Source organism: Mustela nivalis, assembly GCF_964662115.1.
Source record: "Mustela nivalis genome assembly, chromosome: 4".
Lineage (NCBI taxonomy): Eukaryota > Metazoa > Chordata > Mammalia > Carnivora > Mustelidae > Mustela > Mustela nivalis.
In genome coordinates, this window is record NC_139023.1 from 23,608,058 (window position 1) to 23,629,611 (window position 21,554).

Consider the following 21,554-nt stretch of genomic DNA (forward strand, 5'->3'; position numbering starts at 1 on the left):
GGGATATGAAAAATACAAACTTTAATGAATGGTTAAAATACATCTAAGAAGATTTTGAGGAAAACTATACAATGTTTCAAGGAAATAAAAAGACCTGGATTTGAAACTAAAAATGTATAGGACAACCCCTTATCCCTTAACCTCAGTCTGATGAAGGAAAGTTCTTCAGTCTTGCTTGAATGAAGAGGTAGAACTATAAGGAATTGACTTGGAAATTCTTAAAGGCCAAGCTTATTGATGGGTAAGGTAAGCTAAGGGTATTTTTTTTTTTTAAGATTTTATTTATTTATTTGACAGACAGAGATCACAGGCAGGCAGAGAGAGAGGAGGAAGCAGGCTTCCCGCTGAGCAGAGAGCCCGATGTGGGGCTCTATCTCAGGACCCTGGGATCATGACCTGAACCGAAGGCAGAGGCTTTAACCAACTAAGCCACCCAGGCACCCCGGGTATTCTATTTTTGAAGATTCTGAAAGTTTGATAATGTTTTTAGGGAACCAGAAATACTGTGGTTCTGAAAGATAACGGAGAAAGAAAAAGAATCTCACTTTACTATCACAATTGAGGAGTACCACACTGAACTCTGACTAAAACAGTGATGAGTTCAAGTACCTTAGTGTTGACCCAAGAACAAGGGGAGTTTTATAGCCACCATCAAAATGAACCATCTGTGGCCTGTTCTCAGTGAAGTTATCATAAGGGCTGAGATATTCCATCCTCCATGTAGTATGAAGTAAAGTTTGCTTTAGTGGTTGTCATCCAGTGATAGAGTTGGCAGTATATGATTTCTGTATGTTTTCTTCCCCTGGAATAAAAATGGCTAATTTGAATTACTACTTCATGGTAGTTGTGTGGTACTGGGCACGTTCTCTTTGTGCCTGAGTTGTCACCTGTAAAATGAAAAGTGGTAAGAAAGTCTACCTTGTAGGAGTAAATGAGATTTCATCAGTGTGCAATGAATATTGGCTTTTATTTTTATTTCAATTCATGTGTTCAGATACTTCATACATGCTAATTCTCAAATGCTTATTTCTTACTGTTTTCTGAAGGGATATAACTGGATTTGTATATCTAAGCCTCTTGTGCATATCTTTTAAAATATGCAACAGGCAATTTCATCATATCTAAATTCTCTCCAAACCATCTGTCCACCAAAACTAGTATCACATGTTATTATATCATATTAATAAATAGCGTTATTAGTAACTTGGGAATCCTTATAGGTTTCCCTTTTGCTTCCCACTGTAAACCAGGTTTGATTTGCCTAGAACAGATAGTTCTGCCTCTTAACCCTCAAACCCACACTATTGTTAACACTGCCACTGCCATGGTTTATAGGCTAGGATGTTGCACTTGCCTCCTACATGGTCATCTGGTGTCCAGGCTTATTTGCCATACAGTAAGTTTTCAAGAGTATTTGTTAAATGACTTTGTTTCACCAAGCATTGATCCTTTCCTCACTCTGATGCCAGAATGATCTTATCAACGAGCTGTTATGTTCCCATCATTTCTTTGCTTTAAAGCCTTTCAGTGCCTTCCCATTACTTTCAGGATTAAATTAAAATCCTTTTTATGTAACATAAAAACTTCATGATTTTTTCCAGCATCTATGTTCCCCACCCAGGCCCCAACTCTAGCATACTGGGGCACAGGAAGCCTATTCATTAGCCGTGTTAGCCATATCAGACTACTAGTGATAGGTTTTTGTTCCTGTACGAGCTTTCCGTACCCGCAGTGCCTTGCGTACACTCCACTACCATCCTTTTCTCACTCAGCCTTCATGATTCACTTCAGTAGATGAGGACGCCATCTCTGGTTCCTCTGAATTTCCATTGGAATTTGATAAATTTCTTGAAAGAGCTTTTCTCAGTATCCTTAGCCTTTATTAACATAATCTCTGTTATTATAGCAAGCACTCACTGTTTGAAGGAGGAGTCATTTCCCAGTAATAATATAGAATATATGCTTCTTTGTTACCAAGCAAAAAATAAATAAAATTGTCCTCTGACCTTTTGGGAAATGAGTATAAACAAGTTTTGCTTAAACAAAAACTGAATTAGAAAATCTAACTTCACGAAGTATACAGTTAGAGTTTAGAGGTATTGTAGAATGATTAGTTGCTATATAAATAATTGTATTTGCTTGTCTAAAGGTCTTGGTGCCACTGGATATATGTTTATTGGTTAGCTACTTCACATACAACAGTACTAATTATTCATTTGGTGGGCATATTTTGAGTGCTTATATTAGTTGTTACCCTTAAGTGCTTAGGTGAAAATATTGGGGCTCTGTTATCAAGATGTACACAGCCTAATGGAGAGAGAGATGCAGACGAATGGTTCTAGCTCGGTGCTGGAGTCTGGCCATACAGGAATAAAGAGGAAGACTGTATGGATAAGTTTGAGGGTAGATTTTCACTTTTAGATTTGTTTGTAATTTAAAACTTAAAGGAAATGGTTAACTTTCTCCTACCTAGTAATTTTGAGTAATTTGTATTTACACATTATATACACTTCCACAAATATGTCTCAGTAATACTCATAATAGCCAAATAAGTAAAATACAAATTTCGGTAAATATTAGATCAGATACAACCTATGATTTGAATGAGGTTTGTCTTATTGGCCTTTTCCTAAGAACATGTTTGCAAGTGCTGACTATGTAAGTTCTTCAGTGATAAACTGAGAAGAAAATTACTGCCCCAGTTAACTGTACATTGTTGGTAACCTGTGGATAAATATTTATTACACCTATATTGATGGAAGTGCATATGTGTGTAGTTGTGTCCAAAGCGAGCATTGTGTTAAACTATGTGTGTAATCAAATGGATTGTTTGAAAGCTGCTTAATTTTTTTTTTTCCATCAGAGTATCTAGAAACAAATCTGAAAAGAAACGTAGAGATCAATTTAATGTTCTCATTAAAGAACTGGGATCCATGCTTCCTGGTAATGCTAGGAAGATGGACAAATCTACTGTTCTGCAGAAGAGCATTGATTTTTTACGAAAACATAAAGGTAAAATTTTAACGTTATAAGACAAATTTTTTTTAATAACAGAGTCTCCTTTAAAGCATAATGTGATGGAATCTTGACAGTGATTCTTAAAATTGGATGCTTCCTCACCTTTTTTTCAGAGAAAGTGATCAGTTGCCTTTTTAAAGGTTTCCTGGTATGTCCTTTATTTCATTCAACAAACATTTATTTAGTGCCTACCGTATCCTAGGTTCTTGGGGTACAGAATAGCAGTCCTGGCCCTCAGTTAACTGAAGCCAAGGAAGAAAGATATGGAAACAGCTAATTTACATTGCAGATACTTAAAACATGAGTAGTGATTGTAAACAAAAACTTGCCGTGAGAACATAGAGGGGAAATAAATGTGTCAAGAAAACCTTAAAAATAGTTGATTTTGCAGCTAGTCGTCCTTTTAGATTAAGGAGAACAGCATTTCACCAGGAGGAAATAGGAATAGTGTTGCAAACGCAGAGAAGCAGGAAGAGTCAGTGCAATTGGAGCATAGTTGAGTTGGAAGATTGTGGGTATATTTCAAAGAAAGACAAGAACCACATCATGAGGGCCTTGTGTGCTATTTTAGAGATGATTTCAGTGTATGGCTAGGAAATAAATACTGTTCATTAAATAAAGTGATTATTAATTGAAGAAAATAATTTTGACTGAGTTACAAAAAAGTTAAAGAATATTGAATGTTTTGGTAACAGAGATAATAGATGAAAGACTTGTAGAAGGGACATGTCCTTTTCCAGATGGCAAATGAAACCATAAAACTTTTCAGAAGGAGAATTTGTAGCTAGTACTTTCAGTCACTCCTCTGGAGCTCACTCAGTCATGCATTATCAGGCTGGTTTATGCTTCACCACCCTTCCAAATTATTTTTGTTAATTTCACAGTTGCCAGCAGCCCCACCTGTCCTGCTGCCAGCCAGACAATAGCAATAACTTTTTCTTATATCGAATGCACTGGACATTTTTTTAAAAAAAGATTTATTTATTATTAGAGAGAGAGTGTGTGTGAGTGTATGAGTGAGGGGAAGCACAGAGGGAGGGAGAGAGAATCCCAAGCAGGCTCTATGCTTAGTGTGGGGCCAGATTCGGGGCTCTGTCCTGGGATCCTGAGATCATGGCCTGAGCCAAAATCAAGAGTCCAGTGCTCAACCCACTGAGCCACCCAGGTGCTGGAAATTTTAATCCATCCACCACTGGCCTTTTCTCCCTTGGTCTGTGTTATCCTGCACTTCTTCATTCACCTCTCCTCCCTAACTGAAACTCTTTCTTTAACCCCCCACATGTCTTCTCTTTTGTGCTCTTGTTTTATACTCTTTTGTGGGTATAATAGCTTCCACTATTGCCTCCCTGTTAAACTACCATATCTGTATTTTTAGATGCAAACTTTTCCGTCTTTTGTTTCCATATAACTTCCAGATCTTTCTTTTGCATGTGCTCAAACTGCGCATCTGAAACTGAATTCATTTTCATTTTGTCAAGTCACCTCTTTCTCTCAACTTTCCTTTTTACATTTTTACAACACTACCCTCTCGGGCTCTAGGACTCAAGCCTGAAAAGACAGATTTTTTTTTTTTTTACCTTCCTTAGTACTGTATCACAGTTGCCAAATTTTGTTGATTCTTCCGTAAATGTGTCAAAATTGCTTGTCTTCCTTTTTTATTGTCACCCTTATCATTATATTTTACCTCTGCAAATCATATTCTCACTAACCGTAGTGTCCCTTGTTAGCACACCTAGTCCCTCAGACACTGCAGTTCAATAAATGATTGCTGAATGAAATGAAATCATATGAATGCATTTGCCCCTGATAATAGAGGATTAATTCTGGCATTAAGTAGGTCAGGGTTTTTTTTTGTTTGTTTTTTGTTTTTTTTTTCCAAAGTTGAATATATAATTCTCACAAAAGCAAAGTTTACCTTAAATTGAAAGGGAGTTATTAAATACTTTTATTAGTACTCTAAGCTTGTGTTTAACTAAACTTGGTGGATTTGCTTGTGGATTTAAATTCTTTTTCTGGATGTATATAATTGGTGTGAATTTGAAAAGCATGACTATATTCTACAGAATTAGTAGCTAGACTTCTTAGTTACTTATAATATTGTAATACAGGCATTTTCAATATGCCAAGTGTTGGGTGACAATTTAATGTCCTACATTTATATATCTGCTAATAGAAAATCAAAACCGCTTGGTCCCTACTTTTCACTGCAAAATTGAATATTTTTTATAGAGTAAAATCTGTGATACAGATTTTTAGTTTGCCAAGTTGTTGAATATGTCTGTATTTAAAAATGGAAAAATATTTATTAACTAAATAGTTCAAGTTTCATCATTTATAGCTTTCTCATAACTAAATCCTTTAGAAAAATGTTGCAAAATAAACTAATAATTTTGTTAAAACGTGTGCCCCAAGCCAGGGATTTCCAGATTTCTGACGAGTTCCTTACCACTAAGAAAACATTCAAGAGGACACTAAGCAAAATCACTCTGGGATTATTACTTTAAAGTTTTTCTGCAAATTTTAGTCTCCTTGATTAGTTCGGAATAGAGCACCTCAGGTTGGGGGGAATCTTTCTGCCTGGTAATAGGCAAACCTAAAGTCATCTTAGTTAAAAGCAGACTGATTGACTGACCTTAGCTCCTTTCCTCCAGGTTCATGTCCGATTGCTCTAGCCAGGTTCCACTATTTGATTGTCAAGAGAAAGATGTTTCTTCCCAGTGCTTGTTACTAGTATGCCTATTTTGATTCTTATTTGGTCATTATGTCAAACAGGAAGCATTCTCAGGCCTTCAGCAATACAGCAATACCAAAGCTCCCCAAAGAAAAACCAAAGACTGGTATTTCCAAAAGACCGAATCCAAGGAGATAACTTGCCACGTTAGTGCATGTGTTTGATCATACCCAAACCTGGGCCTCCTGATACCTACCTAAAACCAATAAATGTTACTGCTTGTGGTTCTCATCTTAAGTAGAGAGGGAGGAGAGAATGCAACTTGTTTGACTTTTGAATCACCCTTTGCCCCTACCCTGTGTTTGGAGTATGCCACTAATGTGTCAAATAATCTTTACAGAAATCACTGCACAGTCAGATGCCAGTGAAATTCGACAGGACTGGAAACCTACATTCCTTAGTAATGAAGAATTTACACAATTAATGTTAGAGGTATGTCTAGATTTAATTTTTGAAAAGTTTGTTTTCCTCAAAAAAATCATTGAGGTGATGAATATCTGTATGGTTTTAACAATATTCATTTAATATTGTAAAGTCTTAATTCCCTGTAAATCAATAAACTATATTTTCAATTAAAATTAATATATGTATAAGTAAATAGTACTATGTGGCAAGGTAGTATTAAACTTTTATATTTTTTAATATTATATGATTTTTGAGAGGTTTAATAAAAGTCAGAAACCTATAGCTATCAAGTTCTCTACCTGAGGCCACTAACAACATTCAAGTGAAGAATAATGTATTTTATTCATCACATGTTAAATATTATTTATGCCCAGGTGCCCCTAGCTGGCTCGGTAAAACCTGAGACTCCTGATCTCTGGGTCATGAGTTTAAGCTCCATATTGGGTATAGAGATTACTTAAAAATAAAATATTTATTAAATATTATTATGAAATGTATACTACTGGACCAAGGATAATTTTTAACAAATTGAAATTCACCTAAATACAATGTGGAATGATAATAAATGAAGTATTTTGGAAATATTAAAACATTGAATATACATTGAAAGACAACCTTTCTTAATTTAGTAGAAACTTCTAAAAGGAAATAAGTAAGTATAACAAAATTATTTTTGAAAATAGTTCAGAACATGCTTGCTTATAATTGAAAAAACTCAGTACCTCATACAGTCAATTATAAAATCCAGAAACATTTTGAGTCACTCATATCTATCAATTTTACTTTTCTACTTTTTAATCATTTCCTGTGTAGAATAATATAGGTATCATCTCTGTATACAAAGTACACAGTTCATTATCAAATTTCCATGAAAACTTAGATAGGAAACAGAGGTGGTATGTATACTTTGGCAGTAACAGTTAAGGACAAGAAAAATAAACTCTTAACAAAGTAGACATAGAGCTGAGAAAGCAATCGAGATAGAGATGTTAGAGATATTCTAACAGAGATAATTTACATCTCTTAAACCCTGTTTGTTTGGATATATTATTTTAGCCCATAAGCATTTATCTATGTCATGTATATGTGTGTAATGACCATATTGCAAGTGTCTAAAGTCTAAAACAATGTAAGATACTTTGAAATTAATGAGTTATTTTTCTGTTGATACTTTAGATAGAACAGTTAATTGCTGGATTGCTTAGGTACATATTCAGCAGAAATGTTACCATATGAAAATTTGTTGGACTATAAATATATATATATATATATATATATATATATATATATATATATATATTGCTGTGCTTTAAATCTGAACAATAATTGAACATATTTCACATATGAACTCAATGAATGCTCACAGTAATCTTATGAAGTAGATAGAGTCTGTTAGTATCCCTTTCTCACTTGCCTCAGATGAGGAAATGGAGGAACAACGGGATTATATTACCCAAAACAGAGGAAGTAGCTCAGGATTCACTGCAGCCTCTGCGCTCCATGGCCTGAGCCTCTGTGCACACTGCCACTCATGAAACTTCTTTTCAGTGAAAGCTAGCCAAAGAACAGCTCTTGTAGCTCAAAAACCAGCAACTGGGTCCTTAAATTAGCAGACGCTTTAGTTACAAACCAAATAATAGTCTGTAATTTTAAGTCTTTTTCCTCTAAAAGGTAAGTGTTCTTCTGTAACAGAATTGTTTTATTACTTCTAGAGTTTATAGGATTGGTCTGTAATAGCCTTCTGATCATCTACTCATCACTAAACTCATTGAAGTTGTCCAAAATTATCTTGTTAGATATAAGTAATGTGTTTATGAAAGTGTACACACATCCTAATGTCTAAACAGAGAAGGGAAATAACTCACTTAATCACTCCTTAATTTTTGTTTTATGATTATAACCTCAATGCAGTTGTTTAATAAGCTCTTCTATATTAATCATAAAATACCCACTTTGTTTTATTGGTATGAAACATTTCTTATAAATTCACAAATTTGTATAATATCTTCACTTGTTTCTTAATATCTTAATGAAGGTAAATTTCCTAATAGGCTATACAGAGAAGCATTATCTCCAAATTTTCTTTACACTGATCAGATTTTTTTATTACTATTTGTTAAGACACAGTACTACATTACATAGGTAACTACAAAAAATAAATAAATTTGGAAATTAGAACATTGTAATATGCAACAGAGAAAATTGGAACATATTAAAAAATTTTGAAAATATGAATCGTCATATTATCCTTGCAACTTTTAAGATTACTAAAAAGTGTTACATTTATTTATTAATAAAGACTTTGCTTTTTAATGAATATTAACAGCTACTATATATTAACTACATGTACAATATATCTACTACTATGTATTAGCTACTATATATTATATATGTTCTAAGATTAATATGCCAAGATATGTATAAGATACAAGGAGGAAGTGTATAAATGTGTAGATATATTACAACCTTGGTCCACCTAACCTAGTTGTGTTACTCTTAGCCACTTGTGTTGATTAGATTACAGACAAGCAGTCCTGAAAGCATTTTCAGCAGAATTTTAAATATGGCTCTATCTTAGAATATTAGAGCTTCTAGTAGAAGATATTAAATCATTCAGCTCATTTTATGGATTAGGTTCAGAAAAGTTGCAACTTGTCCAAGGTCAGGTAGCTAATTAATTTAAGAACTGGGAAATTTACAACTTGTGTGTTGGCTGCTTCTCACCTTTCCTCCATTGCCCCCCGTCTGTCTGCCTTTTATCTTTATTGCCTGAGGAATATTCGTTCTTATCCTTGGGAGGGAGGAGGGTAGCTGGAGAATTGTCTAGGAAATCAGGAGGATTTAGGTTGATCAGATCTTTCTACAAAGTCATCTGTGTGAAATAATCTAGTATGTACCTCATTCCCCTTGGCAGCTGGCCACTCTCTCTAGTAATTTATAAGGGAAGGGCTAGTGCCCTGTCAGCCTTATCTTAGATACAGATCCACAAGGAGGTACTGTCCCCTTTCTCTAAACTTCCATTTTAAGTTTTTATTTTAATTCCAGTTAGTTAACATATAGTGTTATATTAGTTTCAAGTGTATAATACAGTGATTCAGCAGTTCTGTACATCACCCATTGCTCATCAGAAGTGTACTCCTTCGTCCCCATCAGCTGTTTAACCCCTTTCCCTACCCACCTCCCCTCTGGTAACCATCAGTTTGTTCTCTTGAGTTAAGAGTCTGTTTCTTGGTCTGTCTCTCCCTCTTTTTTCCTTTGCTCGTTTGTTTGGTTTCTTAAGTTCCACGTATCAGTGAAATCTTATGACTGACTTAGTTCACTTAGCATTATATTCTATAGCTCCTTCCATGTTGTTGCAACTGGCAAGATTTCATTCTTTTTGTGGCTGAATAGTACTTCATTGTATATTTGTGTGTGTGTAGGTGTGTGTGTGTACGTACATAAATACATACCACATCTTTCTTACCCGTTTATCAGTTGAATGGACACTTGGGCTGTTTCCATATCTTTGCTGTTATAAATAATGCCGCTATAAAAATCAAGGTGCATGTATCCCTTTGAATTAGTGTTGTATTCTGTGGGTAGATACCTAGTAGTGTGATTGCTTAATCATGGGGTAGTTCTATTTTTAACTTTTTAAGGAGCTTCCATACTGTCTTCCACAGTGGTATACCAGTTTGCATTCCCACCAACAATGCAAGGATGCTCCATTTTCTCCACATCCTTACCAACACCATTTTTTTCTTGTGTTGTTGATTTAGCCATTCTAACAGGTGTAAGGTGATATCCCATTGTAGTATAGATTTGCATTTCGCTGATGATAAGTGATGATGAGCATCTTTTCATGTGTCTTTTGGCCATCCGTATGTTTTTGGAGAAATGTCTGCTCATGTCTTCTGCCCATTTTTTTTTTTTAATTGGTTATTTGGTTTTGGGGTCTTGAATTTTATAAGTTCTTTATGTATTTTGAATGCTAACTCTATATCAGATAATGTCATTTGTAAATATCTTGTCCCCTTCCATATAGGTTGCCTTTTAGTTTTGTTGATTATTTCCTTTGCAAAAGCTTTTTATTTTGATGTAATCACTATAGTTTATTTTTGCTTTTATTTCTCTTGCCTCCTCAGACCTATCTAGAAGAAGTTTGCCATGGCTCATATCAGAGACTTTACTGCCTATTCTCTCTTCTAGGATTTTCAAGTCTCATATTGAGGTCTTTAATCCATTTCAAATTTATTTTCGGGTTTGGTGTAAGAAAGTGGTCTGGCTTCATTCTTTTGCATGTTGTCCAGTTTTTCCAGCAGTGTTTGCTGAAGAGACTGTTTCCCATTGGATATTCTTTCCTGCTTTGTTGATTATTGACCATATAATTGTGGGTTTATTTCAGGGTTTTCTATTCTGTTCCATTGATCTGTATGTCTGTTTTTGTGCCAGTACCCTACTGTTTTGATTCCTACGGGTTTATAATATAACTTTAAGTCCAGAATTGTGAGGCCTCCAGCTTTTCTTTTCTTTTTCAAGATTGCTTTGGTTATTTGGGGTCTTTTGTGGTTCCATACAAATTTTAGGATCATTTCTTCTAGTTCCATAAAAGATGCTATTGGTATTTTGATAGGGATTGCATTAAATGTGTAGATTGCTTTGGGTAGTATAGACATTTTAACAATATTTGCTTTCCCAGTCCATGATAATGGAATGTCTTCCCATTTCTTTGTGTCATCTTCCATTTCTTTTGTAAGTGTTTTACAGTTTTCAGAGCATAAGTCTTTGATCTCTTTGGTTAGGTTTATTCCTAGGTATCTCATTAATTTGGTGCAATTGTAAATGGGATTGTTTTCTTAACTTCTCTTTGTGCTGCTTTATTATTGGTATCTAGAAGCGCAGCAGATTTCTGTAGATTGATTACTGAATTAGTGTATCAGTTCTTGTGATTTAGTGTAGCAGTTTGTTGGTGGAATCTTTTGGGTTTTCTATATACAGGATCATGTCATCTGCAAATAGTGAAAGTTTTCCTTCTTTCTTACAGATTTGGATGCCTTATATTGCTTTCTGTTGTCTGATTGCTGTAGCTAGTAAGTCCAGTACTGTGTTGAATAAAAGTGGTAAGAATGGATAGCATTGTGTTCCTCCTGCCCATAGCAGAAAAGCTATTTTTTTCCCCCATTAAGGATGTTAGTCATTTGAGTTTTCTATATACAGTATCCTATCAACTGCAAATAGTGAAAGTTTTGCTTCTTCCTTACCAAATTGGATGCCTTTTATTTCTTTTCCTTGGTTGATTGTTGTGGCCAGAACTTCCAGTGCTGTGTTGAATAAAAGTGCTGAGATTGGACATGATTGTCTTGTTCTTGACTTAAGGGAAAAGCTTTCAGTATTACACCACTGAGTATGATGTTAGCTGGGTGTTTTCATCTTTGGCTTTTATTATGTTAAGGTATATTCCCTCTAACCCCACTTTATTGAAATCTTTAATCATGAATGGATGTTGCACTTTGTCAGATACTTTTTCTGCATCTATTGAGATACTCATATGGTTTGTATCCTTTCTCTTACAGACTTGATGTATCACATTAATTCATTTGTGAATATTGAACCACTGTATCCCAGAAATAAATCCCTCTTGATTGTGATGAATGCTTTTTAAAATGTATTGTTGGATTTGGCTTGTTGATACTTTGTTAAGGATTTGGCGCTTACATTCATCAGGGATGAACTACAGGGATTGCCCTGTAGTTCTCTCTTTCTCTCTCTCTCTTTTTCTTCTTGTAGTTTTTTACTGGGTTTTCATATCAGGGTAAATGGTGGCTTCACAAAATGAATTTGGAAGCTTTCCTTCCCCTCGTTTTTTTGGGAGAGTTTGAGAAGCATAGCTATTATCTTTGAATATTTGGTAGAGTTCACCTGTGAAGCCATCTGGTCCTAGGTTTTTGTTTGTTGGGAGTTTTTTGATGACTGATTCCATTTCTTTCTGGTAGTTGGTCTGTTCAAATTTTTATTTTCCTGTTCAGTTTTGGTAGGTTATTTGTTTCCAGGAATTTGTCCATTTCTTCTATGTTGTCCAATTTGTTGGCATGTAGCATTTTATAATGTTTCAATTATATTTCTGTACAAACTCACACCCCAAGATCAAGAGTCATATGTTTCACTGACTGAGTTAGTCAAGCATTCCAGTCTTTGTTTTCTAGTTTTTTTTCAATTTAAATTAAGTTAATTAGCATATAATATATTATTTATTTCAGGGGCACAGGTTTGTGATTCATTAGTCTTACACAGCACACAGTGCTCACTACAACATATAGCCTTCTCAGTGTCCATCCCCCAGCCACCCCATCTTCCGCCACAGTCCCCTCCTGCAAGCTCAGTTTGTTTCCTAATTTAAGAGTCTCTTATGGTTTGTCTCCCCTCCCTGGTTTCATCTTGTTTCATGTTTTTTTCTCTTTCTTGTGGTCCTATACCTTATTTCTTAAATTCCACATTGAGATCATATGATAGTTTTCTCTCTCTGGTTGACTTATTTCACTTAGCATAATACCCTCTAGTTCCATCCATGTTGTCACAAATTGCAAGATTTCTTTTTTTGATGGCTTTTATTTCTTTTCCTTGGTTGATTGTTGTGGCCAGAACTTCCAGTGCTGTGTTGAATAAAAGTGCTGAGATTGGACATGATTGTCTTGTTCTTGACTTAAGGGAAAAGCTTTCAGTATTACACCACTGAGTATGATGTTAGCTGGGTGTTTTCATCTTTGGCTTTTATTATGTTAAAGTATGTTCCCTCTAAACCCACTTTATTGAAATCTTTAATCATGAATGGATGTTGCACTTTGTCAGATACTTTTTCTGCCATCTGGCAGAAAATATATATATACCACCAAATATATATATACCACATCTTCTTTATCCATTCAGTTGTCAATGGACATCTGGGCTCTTCCCATAGTTTGGCTACTATAGACATTGATGCTATCAACATTGGGTGCAGTTGCCCCTTTGGGTCACTACCTTTGTATCTTTGGGGTAAATCCCCAGTAGTGTAGTTGCTGGGTCATAGGGTAGCTCTATTTTCAACTTTCTGAGGAACCTACATCCTCTTTTCCAGAGTGGCTGCACCAGCTTGCACGGCCACCAACAGGTGTTCCCATTTCTCCACATCCTTGCCAGCACCTGTTATTTCCTGACCTATTGATTTTAGCCATTCTGACTGGTGTGAGGTGGTATCTTAACTGTGTTTTTTATTTGTATTAGCCTGATGCCGAATGATGCTAAGCACTTTTTCATGTGTCTGTTGGCCATTTGGATGTCTTCTTTGGAGAAATGTCTGTTCATGTGTTCTGCCCTTTTCTTGATTGGATTATTTGTTCTTTGGGTGTTGGGTTTGATAAGTTCTTTATTGATTTTGGAGACTAACACTTAACCTCATAAGACATTTGGAAATCTCTTCGCCCATTCTATTGGTTGTCTTTTGGTTTTGTCAACAGTTTCCTTTATTGTGCGAAAGCTTTTGGTCTTGATGAAGTCCCAGTATTTCATTTTTGCCTTTGTTTTCCTTGCCTTTGGAGACGTGTCTAGCGAGAAATTGCTGTGGCTGAGGTCACAGAGGTTGCTGCCTGTGTTCTCATCTAGGATTTAGATAGATTCCTGTGTCCTATTTAGGTCTTTCATCCATTTTGAGTCTATTTTTTGTCTGTGGTATAAGGAAAAGGTCCAGTTTCATCCTTTGCATGTGCCTGTCCAGTACCATGTGCTGAAGAGACTTTGTTCCATTGGACATTCTTTCTTGCCTAAAGATTAGTTGACCATAGAGTTGAGGGTCCATTTCTGGGTTCTCCATTCTGTTCCATCGATCTATGTGTCTGTTTTTGTGCTAGTAACATGCTGTCTTGACAATTACAGCTTTGTAGTAGAGCTTGAAGTCTGGGAGTGTGATGCCACCAGCTTTGGTTTTCTTTTTCAACATCCCTTTGGCTATTTGGGGTCTTTTCTGGTTCTGTACAAATTTTAGGATTATTTGTTCCAGTTCTGTGAAAAAAAGTTGATGGTATTTTGATATCAATTGGGTTGAATGTGTAGATTGCTCTAGGTAGCAGAGACATTTTAACAATATTTGTCCTTCCCATCCATGAGCATGGAAAGTTTTTCCAATTCTTCGTGTCTTCCTCAATTTTGTTCATGAGTATTCTTTATTTTTCTGAGTATTTCTTTGGCTCTTTGGTTAGGTTTATTCTGAGATATCTGAATGATATTTGGTGTAGTTGTAAATGGGATTGATCCCTTAAATTCTTTTTCCTGTCTCACTGTTAGTGTATAAAATGCAACTGATATCTGTGCATTGATTTTATATCCTAATGCTTTGCTGAATTCCTATATCAGTTATAGCAATTTTGGGGTGGAGTCTTTCAGACTTTCCATATAGAGTATCATGTCATCTGCAAAGAGTGAGAGTTTGAATTCTTTCCTGATTCGGATGCCTTTTATTTCTTTCTGTTGTCTGATTGCTGAGTCTAGGACTTCTAGTACTGTGTCAAACAACATTGGTAAGAGTGGCCATCCTGCCATGTTCGCTGTGGGCTTTTCATGGATAATGGCTTTTATGATGTTGAGGTATGTACCCTCTCTCCCTACACTGTGAAGAGTTTTAATCTAGAAAGCATGTTATTTTGTCAAATGCTTTTTCTATTGAGAGGATCGTATGGTTCTTAGTCTTTGTTTTATTAATGTAGTGTATCACATTTATTGATTTCTGGATGATCAACCAACCTCGCAGCCCAGGAATACATCCCACTTGGTCTTGCTGAATAATCCTTTTAATGTACTATTGGATGCTATTGGCTAGTATCTTGGTGAGAATTTTGGTATCCATGTTCATCAGGGATTTTGGTCTGTATTTCTTTTTGATGGGGTCTTTATATGGTTTTTGGGATCAAGATAATGGTGGCCTCATAGAAAGTTTGGGAGTTTTCCTTCTGTTTTGAGTTTTTTGAAACCGTTTCAGAAGGAAAGGTATTAGTTCTTCTTTAAATGTTTGATAGAATTCCCCTGCGAAGGCATCTGATCCTAGGCTCTTGTTTGTTTGGAGATTTTGGATTACTGCTTCATCTCCTTGCTGGTTATGGGTCTGTTCAGGTTTTCTATTTCTTCCTGTTTCAGTTTTGATAGTTTGTATGTCTCTAGGAATACATCCATTTCTTCCAGATTGTCTAATTTGTCAGCATGTAATTGCTCATGATATGTTCTTAAAATTGTTTATATTTCTTTGATGTTGGTTGTGATCTCTCCTCTTTCATTCATGATTTTATTTATTTGGGTCTTTGCTCTTTTCTTTTGGATAAGTCTGGCCAGGGCTTTGTCAGTCTTACTCTTTGAGAGAACCAGCTCCTAGTTTCATTGATCTGTCTTACTGTTCTTTTGTTTCTGTTTCATTGATTTCTGCTCAGTCTTTAGTATTTCTCTTCTCCTGCTGGGTGTAGGCATTATTTGCTGTTCTTTTTCCAGCTCCTTTAAGTGTAAGATTACGTTGTGTATTTGAGACCTTTCTTATTTCTTGAGAAAATCTTGAAGTGCTATCCACTTCCCTTTTAGGACTGCCTTTGCTACTTCCCAGAGATTTTGAACAGTTGCATTTTCATTTGTTTCCATGAATTTTTAAAATTCTTCTTTAATTTCCTGGTTGACCCATTGATTCTTTAGTAGGATGCTCTTTTACCTCCGTGTACTTGAGTTCTTTCCAACTTTCCTCTTCTAGTTGAGTTCCAGATTCAAAGCATTGTGTTCTGAAAATATGCAGGGAATGATCTCAGTCTTTTGGTATTGGTGGAGACCTGATTTGTGGCCCCTGATGGGATCTATCCTGGAGAATGTTCCATGTGCACTCAAGAAGTATGTGTATTTCTTTGCTTTGGTATGGAATGTTCTGAATGTAGCTGTGAAGTCCATCTGGTCCAGCATGTCATTCTGTGCCTTTGTTTTCTTGTTGAGTTTGCTTAGATATCTGTCCATTGCAGTGGGGGGCATGTTAACACACTGAGCCACCCAGGCGCCCCAACAGTGGTGGGCATGTTAAAATTCCCTACTATTATTGCATGAGTATCTATGTGTTTGATTTTATTATTAGTTGGCTTAGGTAATTGGTTGCTCCCATGTTAAGGGCATAAATATGTATTGTTGTTAGATATAGTGTCCTTCCTCATTTCTTACTACAGTCTTTGGTTTAAAATCTAATTTGTCTGATGTGAGGATTGGCCCTGCAGCTTGCTTTTGATGTCCGTAAGCATGGTAAATGGTTTTCTGCCCTGCCTCTGCTTTTAATCTGGAGGTGTCTTTTGGTCTAAAATGAGTCTCTTGCAGACAGTGTATTGATGGGTCTTCCTTTTTAAAAAACCTATTTTTGTACCCTATGTCTTTTGATTAGAACATTTAGCCCATTTACATTCAGGGTAACTATTGAAAGATATGAACTTAGTGCCATTGTATTGCCTGTAAGGTGATTGTTAATGTATGTTGTCTCTGTTCCTTTCTGGTCTGTGTTACTTTTGGGCTCTCTCTTTGCTTAGAGGATCCCTTTCAATATCTCATGCAGGAATGGTTTAGTGATCTCAAATTCTTTTAGTTTTTCTTTGTCCTGGAAGCTTTTTATATGTCCTATTTTGAATAACATCATAGCTCGATAAAGTATAATTGATTGCATATTTTTCTCATTTAGCACCTTCAATATATCATGCCTGTACTTTCTGACTTAGGAGGTCTCTGTGGATAGGTCTGTTGTCAGTCTCATGTTTTTACCCTTGTAGGTTACAGATCTCTTCTCCCGAGCTGCTTTCAGGATTTTCTGTCTCTGATATTTTACGTCTCACTCTTAGATGTCAGGGTGTTGAACTGTTTTTGATTTTGAGGGAATTCTCTGGGCCTCCTGGATTTTGATACCTATTTTCTTCCTTAGATTAGGAATGTTCTTCGCTATAATTTGCTCCAGTGTACTTTCTGCTCCTCTCTCTCTTTCCGTTCTTATGAGATCCCAATTACTCTAATATTGTTTGCTTTATGTTGTCACTTACTTTTCAAGTTCTCCTCTTGTGATCCAGTAGTTGTTCATCTCTCTTTTTCTCAACTTCTTTATTCTCCATTGTTTGGGCTTCTCTATCACTAATTCTGTCTTCTGCCTCATTTATCCTAGCAGTTAGGGCCTCCATTTTTAATTGTATCTCATTAATTGTCTTTTTATTTCAACTTGGTTAGATTTCAGTTCTTTTATTTCTCTGGAAAGGGATTCTCTAGTGGCTCCTATGTTTTTTTCAAGCCCAGCTAGTTTATTTATAATCTTTATTCTGAACTATAGTTCTGACATCTTATGTTCATATTGATTAGGTCCCTGGCAGTCAGTATTATTTATTCTCTTTCTTGAGGTGAGTTTTTCTGTTTTGTCATTCTGTCCAGAGAAGAATAGATGAAGAACAGAATAAAATACTAAAAGGGCAACAACAGTCCCAGGGAAATATACACTAAACAAATCAGAAGAGACCCAATACCGGGGGTGGGGGGCAAGTGGTGAATATAATCAGGTAGGTGAGCTGAATAGAGCAATATGCTGGATTCTATGTGTATTTTTGGTTTGTGTTTATAGAAAACGAGATCCCAAAATTCTAACAAAGGAAAAACCTGTATATGTACAAAAATAAAATTAAATACAATGAAAAGATAGAATGTAACTGTAAAAATGAAATTAATAAACAAGAAAAAACAAAAGAGAAAGAAAAGAAACAACAACAACAGAAAGGGATACAAATAACAACAACAAAGGTGAACAGAACAGAGCAGTACACTATCTCCTGAGAGTATTTTGGTTAGTTTGTTAGGAGAAATCACCTCTCAGAATTGTAAAGAAAGAGAAGCATATATATAAAAATCATATTAAATGCATTGAGAGGATTGAATGTAAATGTAAAGGTGAAAATTAAAAAAAAAAAAAAAAGAAAGAAAAAGAAAAAGAATGTGTGGGATGCCTGGGTGGCTCAGTTGGTTAAGCCACTGTCTTTGGCTCAGGTCATGATCCCAGGTTTCTGGGATCGAATCCTACATCAGGCTCCTTGCTCAGCAGGGAGCCTGCTTCTTTCTCCACCCTGCCTGCTTCTGGGTGCTCTCTCTCTCTCTCTCTCTGACAAATGAATAAAATCTTAAAAAAAAAAAAGAGAGAGAGAGAGAGAATGTGATCAGGCAGGTGAATAGAACAGAGCTATATACTAGATATTGGGTATATTTTGGTGTGTTAGAAGAAACTGCATCCCAAAATTTTAAAGAAAGAAAAACTTATATATACAAAAATAAGGTTAAATACAATGAAGGGTTAGAATGTGATTGTAAGAATGAAAATTAAAAATATATTTAAAGAAAGGTTGATAAAATAGGAAGTTGATTGAAAAAGGAAAGAAGAAAAATTTTAAAGAAAAAACATTTTAAAAATTAAAGTCAAAAGACTAAAGAATCATGGGACAAAAGTCACGAGTTCTATGTGCTGTATTCCCCTAATACTGGAGTTTTGCAGTTCTCATTGATCAGTAAACTTCGTCTTCGCTGGATGTTCTTGCTGATCTTCTGGGGGAGGGACCTGTTGCAGTGATTCTCAGAATGTCTTTGCCCGAGGCGGAATTGCACCACCCTTGCCAGGGGCCGGGCTAAGTAATCTGCTCTGGTTTGCTTTTTTGTGGCTGTTGTTCCCTGAAGGTTTTTTCCCTGCAGCTTTAGAGGAGGAGAATGAAAGTGGCAGTCTTCTCATCTCCGTTCCCAGAGCTGAGAGCTCAGGGCCCCACTCCTCAGTGAGCCCTTAGAGAAAAGAAGTCAGTCATTCCTGCGTCCCTAGTCTCTGGCCATACCATGTGCTCACCCAGCCTGTGACTGAACATTTCAGTCTCTGGCACACAACCCCATGGGAAGTATCCAAACCCAGCAGACTTCTGTGGCATGCCTCTCACTGCTCCTCCTGGGGGAGGAACAGGCGTCTCTCCATGGTTCTCCTGCTTGTTGGGCCGCTGCTCGAAGAGGAGGGCAGTTTATGGCAGTTTATGGCAGCCGAGAGCCCTCTCTTGGGCTGACCCTTTGTGGCTGGCTTCCCTGCTCCAATACGAACCCCTGGGTCTTCCTGTAACCCTGATGATCCCGAGACTACACTGCCCTGTGAGCCTTCTACCTCCTTCTTAGTTGCCTAAGCGACATCCTTTCACTGGAGCAGACTTCTAAAAGTTCTGATTTTTTGTGCTCCTTGCTCTGTCACTTGCAGGTGGCTGGCTGATGGAGCCTCCCTCCCCCACTGTCTTCCCATATATCACTTTGGATTCACTTCTCTGTACCTGCAATATTAGTTTCAGGTATAGAATATAGTGACTCATCACTTACATACAATAGTCACTGGTCATCACAAGTACCCTCCTTAATGCCCATCATGTGTTTGGCACCCATCCTTCCCAAACCCCCCCCCCCATCCTCCTCAACCCCCCCACCTCTCCTCCAGTAACCATCAATTTGTTCTCTATAGTTGAGTCTGTTTCTTGGTTTGCCTCTTTTTTTGACATCCACTTGCACGGTAAATATTTCTCCATCCCCTCACTTTCAGTCTGCAGGTATCTTTAGGTCTAAAATGAGTGTCTTATAATCAGCATTGTAGATGGGTCTTGTTTTTTTTATCCGTCCTGTCACTCTGTATCTTTTGATTGGATCATTTAGTCCATTTGTATTCAAAGTAATTATCCAAAGGTATGTATTTATTGCCCTTTTAATATCTGTTTTGTGGTTGTTTCTGAAGATTTTCTCTGATCCTTTCTTGTCTTTTCTCTTTGATGGTTTGCTGGTTTTCTTTAGTGATATATTTGGATGTATTCCTGTTTATTCTTTGCATATTTATTAGTATCTTTGATCTGCTGTTATCATTAAGTTTGTTTATAACATCTTCTGCATATGCAGTCTATATTAAGTTGATGGTTGCTTAAGTTTGAGCCCATTCTTTACACCTCTCCTGTCCATGTTTTAGGTAAATGGTGTCATATTTTACACCCTTTTATTTTTAAGTTGCTTGACTGATATTTTACAGAAATACTCATTTTTCCTGCTTTTGTTTTTTCTGTCTTCACACTTGGCACATTTGGTCTCTTTTCACTCATAGTCCCCTTCAGTATTTCTCGCATGGCTCATTTAGTGGTTGTGAATTCATTTAGTTTCGCTTGCCTGGGAAAACCTTTTTTGTTGTTGTCTAGGAAATTCTTTATCTCTCCTTCTGTTCTGAATGATAGCCTTTTTTTCTTTTTTTAAAGATTTTATTTATTTACTTATTTCTTTGACAGAGAGAGACATAGCAAGAGAGGGAACACAAGCCAGGGAGCGGGAGAGGGAGAAGTAGGCTTCCTGCTGAGCAGGGAGCCTGATACGGGACTCGATCCTAGGACCCTGGGATCATGACCTGAGCTGAAGGCAGACGCTTAATGACTGAGCCACCCAGGCACCCCTGCATGATAGCCTTGTTGTGTAGAGTGTTTTGGCTGCAGGTTTTTTTTCTCATTAAGTATTTGAATGTGTCATGCCCACTCCCTTCTGGCTTGGAAAGTGTCTGTTGAAAAATCCCCCTCTAATCTTAGGGAGTTTCCCTTGTATGTAACTGTTGTCTTTTGTCTTGCTGCTTTTAGATTTTTTTCTTTACCACTGGATTTACTTTTGTTGATTTTGTTGGGGGTTCTCTGTGCCTCTTGGGTCTGGATATCTGTTTTCTTCTCCAGACTGGGGAAGTTTTCAGCTATTATCTCTTCAAATAGATTTTCTGCCCTCTTTACTCTCTCTTCGTCTGGGACTCCTATAATCTGAATGGTACTAAGTTTGATGGGAGTCACTGAGTTCCCTAAGTCTATTCTCATTTAGTGTTATTCTTTTTTCTCTCTCTTCTTCAGCTTGATTATTTTCCATGACTCTGTCTTGTAGGTCATTAATTCATTCCTCTGCTCTTCCATTCTGTTGTTTATTCCATCAGGTATATTTCTCATTTTGTTCATTGAGCTCTTCATCTCTGCTATGTTATTCCTTATCTCTGTGTTGAGAGTCTTGCTGATATCTTCCACTCTTTTCTCAAGTCTGGTGAATATATTTAGGATCATTACTTTAAAATTCTCTATCAGCCGTGTTAGTTATATCTGTTTTGTTTAGGTCTCTGCCTGTGGCCTTGCCCTTTTATTTTATTTAAGACAAATTCCTGTGCCTTCTCATTTTGTTTAAGTCTCTGGCTGCTGCTTTGTGCTAGGAAAGTCACCTTCATCTCCTGTTCTTGAGGGTAATGGCCTTATGAAGGAGAGGTTTCATAATGCCCTGCTAAGGTAGTGTTACCTCTTCCCCAGAGCCTAGGGCTTCAAGGATTATCTCCAGCGTGTGCTGTGTA

The 21,554-nt window shown here is 36.5% G+C and overlaps 1 protein-coding gene across 1 annotated transcript in view; it reads left to right on the plus strand.

Moving 5' to 3' along the window:
* The window catches only part of CLOCK (clock circadian regulator), a 119,099-nt gene that overhangs the window by 63,994 nt on the left and 33,551 nt on the right, over window positions 1-21,554 (plus strand). Inside the window, 2 exon segments of the mRNA XM_082728680.1 lie at window positions 2,864-3,012; window positions 6,090-6,181. Of these exon segments, the coding sequence (XP_082584806.1) occupies window positions 2,864-3,012; window positions 6,090-6,181 (241 nt within the window).